Below are 6000 nucleotides of genomic sequence, written 5' to 3'. Positions count from 1 at the left end.
TCAAAACTGGTTAAGCCCTCTGCTCCACCTTGCAATAAGGGCTGGGGTGAGCTTTGATTTTTGAGGTCCGTTGCCAAAATCAAACGCTTACCATTACGCCAAAAGTTATAACTAGCAGGCATAATTTTTTTTTTTTCTTATACTTGCGCCATGTTGAACTTAACCTTGTTTGGATCAAGCGCTTACTATGTATTAGACCAAAAGTTATAACTAGTCGCGAATACACAATTTTTTTTCTTATACTTGTGTTGCATTCAACGCCATATTTTGATGGCAGGACGCTGGACTCGACTCTCCAAGCTGTCGCTCAACACCTGTCTTGCCAAATGGCGGGCTTTGACGGGCCTTATCCCTCACTCCGCTTAGATAGTACTAGCTAGGTATCACTTTAATTAGGATGACAAAAGAAAAAGAAGGAAAGACATAGCACAAGACTAAGTATTGCATAACTAGGTTTCATTGATAATGCAACATGTGAATATCACATGTGATGCACACACACAAACATGAAACATAGGCATAGGTGCTCCACCATATTAATTTCACAGGCTTTATTCTCCACACAATCTTATTATAGTACTTAGCTCATGCATTTTTATTTATTTTTTTACTCAATCAAACACTAACACTTGAGATGCCACCAGCAGCCTTGGAGGTCTCATTGCCAACAACCTTGAATTCTTGAAGCTCTTTGATGTTCTTCGATTCATTCACCGACACCTTTGCCTCGTACACCTTCTTATGCCCGCCCTCCGACGCCACGATCGTGATGTTGTATATCACCTTATCAAACACCAAGTTCGCGTTCTGAAATTAAAAACAAAAAAAAAAACAAATTTTTTGAAAATTTATTTAAATATCAGTACTCTCGCAATTAACTCGAGTTTCGTGTGGTGAAAAAGACAAATGAGGGAATACAAACATCCACGGCTGGAAATTATGAAATTTCCGACCACCTGAAAGTGTTCTTAAATCAAGTCGAAAGCAAAAATTGGTCGAAAATAGCAACAAAGGTTTTTCCGAATACCAAAAGTAGTCGGAACAAGGCTTTCGACTTAATTTAAGATCACTTTCAGGTGGTCGGAAATTCCATAATTTCCAGCAGTGATCTTTCTTGATGTATTCAAGTATCGATGATTGATCAATATGATCAAAAGAGATTAGGGATGCTAATAACTTTTTTTTTTTATAAATAAAAACAAGTAAAGGAATAGAAGTTAGAATGAAAACCGCTTTCTTGTTGTACTCGGCTATGGCAAAGCGAGCGAGCTCCTCAGAGATGCTGGCCATTGTTAGAGAGGATGCGACAACTCTTAGGGAGAGTAGTGTCGGTGTGTTGTTTGTAGTACAACGTTGTTTGATGAAGGATGATGAGAGGAGTGTGGCCTATTTATAGTTACGAAAGGTTGGTTCCATGTTGCAGCATCACACTATAATTCATGTTAATTGTTATATATGTGGATCAGGGTCCAGAATATATCCTGATCTAATACATAGAATTCATGTTCATAATACACACACATAAACACGATATAATCAACATGAATTTTAAATTTGTTTGTTTGTTTTTTTAAAGTGCTTGTTTAGAATTGAGTAACGGCAACATGCCACATTAACGTTTAGTAAAAATTTTGCTTTAATTTATTGAGTAAAACCAATGTTATAAGTAAACTCCATGAACAATTTGGATCACGTGTTGCAAATGACATGACTCCAAGCATATTCTTAACCACAAAAAATTAGATCCATATTAAAATTACAATAATTCCAACCATTATGTTACATATTTTTTGATATGTGAGTTGACAGCTACAAGCCAAATGACCATTTTGAAATACAAGAAAGGTGCAACGTGTTGCACAATTAAGGTACGTAATGAATATAATGGACGCTAGATAGGACCGTAATGAATGGTAAACCTTTCAAGCAGGTTTTTAGTTCCTAGTCGTATTAGAGGCACAACAAACTTAATTTCACATTTTGAGCGTGTGAGAGCTTTAAGAAGAATAGTTAAAATAGTAAAATAATAATATATTTCGCTATCTGTGGTTTCCAATATTCATATACAATGGATCTATTTATACTAAATTACTAATATCTATAACAATTAATCTACTAAAATTATACTAGTACTAGCTATACAATGTAATGATATATATAATTTTCTCCCACCGATCTATAATCAATCATCTTCCATTTCCTTTAAAGATCTCTCCTAATTAAGTCACCAATTGATTCTTCCCTTTTATGTGTATCCTTTTAAGTCACCAAGCTCTTAATGAAAGCAACAATGTCATGTACTAAAATTTTGTACGCAACGAAAAAAACTTTTTGAGCATGCTTCTGGCTCCCATCCGTATTCGAGTTATGGTAACTCAAAAAGAAAAACAATGTAACGAAAGAAAATGAATAGCAATTCAATTGATATGATCCATTTTCACATTTCGGCGTGTGAGAACTCCAAGGAAAATAGCTAAGATAGTAGAATAACAATATATTACTATGTTTGTCGCTCCCAATTTTCATATACAATGGACCTATTTATACTAACTTACTAATACTTATAATAATTAATCTACTAGGCAATACAAAGTAATAGTATATTCTCCTACTGATCTAGCTATAATCAATCATTCTCTTTCTTTTTAAGCTCTCCTCTAATTAAGTTACCAATTGATTCTTCCTTTTTATGCATATCATATTATTATGAAAGTGGTAACTTAGAGCATTCTAAGAGTTTTTTTTTTTTTCTTTTTTTTTTAATTTTTTTTTAAATTTTTTTATTATAAATTTTTTAAAAATATTATTAAAGTTTTTGTCATATTTTTACACAGAGCACACATTTGCACAGTGGCAGGCTATGAGCTTTCCAGTAAATAAAAAGAAAGATCACAAGAATTATAAACTATCTCTATTTAATTCTAATTACTTTTTATGAGGATTAAATTAAAAACGACACGTTTTCAATAGTTAAAAAGTAAAAATTAACTGATCTGAATTCAAAGACTAAAAACAAAAAACAAAATAGTTAGCATATCGAAACTAAAATTGATCCCAAATTTAAGTACAATCATATATGCTTTTATGTAAGATTATTACATAAGAACAAAGTTTACTCAATACATATTTCACAATTGTGAAATAAGGTCTTCAGTAAGAATATCAACAAATTGGTTGAAAATGAATGAATTTCATGCTCATCAATTATAATAATGTTTTTTTACTTTTGGTCATTGATTATTATTTTTATTTTTTCTAAAAAATAAATGTAATTTTAAATATTCAAAAAGTAGTTGTACGAAGAAGAGTGAAATTTGATAAGAGTTGGAGACTTTTGAAAATGTTGGATTAAATTTGCTCAATTGTAAAAAATCTAGGTACAAAAAATTGTTGAATAAAAATTTAGTGACCAAAATTGAGTATGCGCGTTACAATAATGAGGAACCAAAGTTTTGTTGCCAAATGGCGGGTTTTGACGGATCCTGTCCCCTGTTTGCTCTGTCGGGTCGGAGTGTGGGGGGCCCTTAGAGTTGCGGATTTAGCCTTTTGGGGTAAGTACTAGATATTAGTTTAGTATACTTAGTAGAGTTTAAGTCGAATGAGGTTTGATCAAATTTCGACTAGATTAATCTTATCTTACGAGGTATAGATATGAGTTGTTAAAATTGGTTATGCTCGCTGCTCCACCCTATAATAAGGGATGGGGCGAGCTTTGATTTTCGAGGCGCGTTGCCGAAATCAAATGCTTACCACTAGCCAAAAGTTATAACTAGTAGGCATAATATTTTTTTTCCTACTTGTGTCATGTTGAACTTATAACTTGCTCTGATATCAATTGTTAGGATCAACTGCTTACCATGTACTAGATCAAAAGTTATAACTACACTACTGGAAATTCTGAAATTTCCGACCACCTGAAAGTGATCTTAAATCAAATTGAAAGCCTTGTTCCGACCACTTTTGGTATCCGGAAAAACCCTTGTTGCTATTTTCGACCACTTTTTGCTTTCAACTTGATTTAAGATAACTTTCAGGTGGTCAGAAATTCAATAATTTCCAGTAGTGCTAGTAGCGAACACGCAAATTTTTTCCTTATACTTGTGTTGCATTCAACGCCACATTTTGATGATAGGATGCTGGACTCGACTCTCCAAGCTGTCGCCCAACACCCGTCTTGCCAAATGGCGGGCTTTGATGGGCTTTATCCCTCAGTCCGCTTAGATAGTACTAGGTATCACTTTAGTATTGCATAACTAGGTTTCATTGATAATGCAACATGTGAAATATCACATGTGATGTACACACACAAACATGAAACATAGGCATAGGTGCTCCACCATATTATTTTCACAGGCTTTATTCTCCACACAATCTTATTATAGTACTTAGCTCATGCATTTTTATTTTATTTTTACTCAATCAAACAGTAACACTTGAGATGCCACCAGCACCCTTGGAGGTCTCATTGCCAACAACCTTGAATTCTTGAAGCTCTTTGATGTTTTTCGATTCATTCACCGACACCTTTGCCTCGTACACCTTCTTATGCCCGCCCTCTGACGCCACGACCGTGATGTTGTATATCACCTTATCAAACACCAAGTTCGCGTTCTGAAATTAAAAACCAAAAAAGAAATTGGAAATTTATCTAAATATTCCGTAGTCGCTTATGGGTGGCTCTGAGATTCGAACCGAACCTATGACCTTTGGTCTGGCTTTGATACCAAATTGAAGCATGTGCTCCATCTCAACTAAAAGCCTAAGCTCATAGTTGGATCGCACATTAATGGCTATATGCTCAACACTCTTGTAATTAACTCGAGTTTCGTGTAGTGAAAAAGACAAATGAGGCAATACAAACATTCAGGAAATTATGGAATTTTCGACCACTTGAAAGTTATCTTAAATCAAGTCGAAAGCAAAAATTGGTCGGAAATAGCAACAAAGGTTTTTCCGGATACCAAAAATGATCGGAACAAGACTTTCGACTTGATTTAAGATCACTTTCAGGTGATCGGAAATTTCATAATTTCCAGCAATGACCTTTCTTGATGTATTCAAGTATCGATGATCGATCAATATGATCAAAAGAGATTAGGGATGCTAATGACTTTTTTTTTTTTATAAATAAAAACAAGTAAAGGAATAGAAGTTAGAATGCAAACCGCTTTCTTGTTGTACTCGGCTATGGCAAAGCGAGCGAGCTCCTCAGAGATGCTGGCCATTGTTAGAGAGGATGGGATAACTCTTTGGGAAAGTGTTGGTGTGTTGTTTGTAGTATGTACAACGTTGTTTGATGAAGGATGATGAGAGGAGTGTGGCCTATTTATAGTTACGAAAGGTTGGTTCCATGTCGCAGCATCACACTATAATTCATGTTAATTATTGAAATGGTAAATACTATTAAATCACTAATTTGGGTAGTTAGTTCCAATCGTTATATGGTGGATCAGGGTCCAGAGTGTACCATGATTCAATACACAGAATTCATGTTCATAATATACATACACATAAACACGATATAATAAACATTAGTTTTAACTTTGTAAATAGTTGGCCTATTTGATCACGTACTATTACAGGGCGTTTGGTTGGAGGGGGGAATTATGTGGGAAATGAATTGTAATTCCATGGGAGTTGAATTACTGAGAATAAAGTGGGAATTTAAATTCCAGTGTTTGGTTGACAGGAATAGAATTACTGGGAATTTTAATTCCAATGTTTGGTATACATGGGAATTGAAAGGGAATAAGTAGTATAAAGTCAAAAATGTCCATTATTGTTGTTAGACATCAATTTTAGGTTAAAAAATGAATAGGTAATTTTGACTCATCACTATTTTTTTCCCATGAATTAAAATCCCAGGGGGGACATGGGATTTTAATTCCATGAAAATGAGGGAATTGCAATTCCCTCCAACCAAACTACGGAATTTAATGGCCTTTGGAATTAGGTGGGAATTAAGTGGGAAGGGAATTTAAAATCCCTCCAACCAAACGC

At 34.3% G+C, this 6000-nt stretch overlaps 2 protein-coding genes across 2 annotated transcripts; both read right to left on the bottom strand.

Annotated features, from left to right (window-relative positions):
* Window positions 1-432: 432 nt before the first annotated feature.
* LOC109152389 (cysteine proteinase inhibitor A-like) lies at window positions 433-1366 on the bottom strand. Its single transcript, XM_019300044.1, has 2 exons — window positions 1231-1366; window positions 433-807 (listed from the first exon to the last, which is right to left on the bottom strand). The coding sequence occupies exons 1-2, from the start codon at window positions 1288-1290 to the stop codon at window positions 616-618; spliced, it is 252 nt and encodes an 83-aa protein (XP_019155589.1). The 5' UTR covers window positions 1291-1366; the 3' UTR covers window positions 433-615.
* A 2946-nt stretch (window positions 1367-4312) lies between these two features.
* On the bottom strand, window positions 4313-5317 carry LOC109152264 (cysteine proteinase inhibitor A-like). The gene is made up of 2 exons (XM_019299852.1): window positions 5166-5317; window positions 4313-4611 (listed from the first exon to the last, which is right to left on the bottom strand). Exons 1-2 carry the CDS (start codon window positions 5223-5225, stop codon window positions 4420-4422), a joined length of 252 nt encoding a protein of 83 aa, XP_019155397.1. The 5' UTR covers window positions 5226-5317; the 3' UTR covers window positions 4313-4419.
* Window positions 5318-6000: the final 683 nt, after the last annotated feature.

The sequence above is a fragment of the Ipomoea nil genome, unplaced genomic scaffold, assembly GCF_001879475.1.
Source record: "Ipomoea nil cultivar Tokyo-kokei standard unplaced genomic scaffold, Asagao_1.1 scaffold2403, whole genome shotgun sequence".
NCBI classification, from domain to species: Eukaryota; Viridiplantae; Streptophyta; class Magnoliopsida; order Solanales; family Convolvulaceae; genus Ipomoea; species Ipomoea nil.
This window is presented reverse-complemented; position numbering and strand designations above follow the sequence as displayed.

What these genes read in the sequence shown, in the direction of transcription:
- LOC109152389 (XM_019300044.1), bottom strand. Translation starts at nt 1,290, where the DNA reads ATGGCCAGCATCTCTGAGGAGCTCGCTCGCTTTGCCATAGCCGAGTAC. An exon ending in CCGAGTACAACAAGAAAGCG is followed by an intron (nt 808 to 1,230) that starts GTTTTCATTCTA and finishes TTTTAATTTCAG; the next exon opens with AACGCGAACTTGGTGTTTGA.
- LOC109152264 (XM_019299852.1), bottom strand. Translation starts at nt 5,225, where the DNA reads ATGGCCAGCATCTCTGAGGAGCTCGCTCGCTTTGCCATAGCCGAGTAC. An exon ending in CCGAGTACAACAAGAAAGCG is followed by an intron (nt 4,612 to 5,165) that starts GTTTGCATTCTA and finishes TTTTAATTTCAG; the next exon opens with AACGCGAACTTGGTGTTTGA.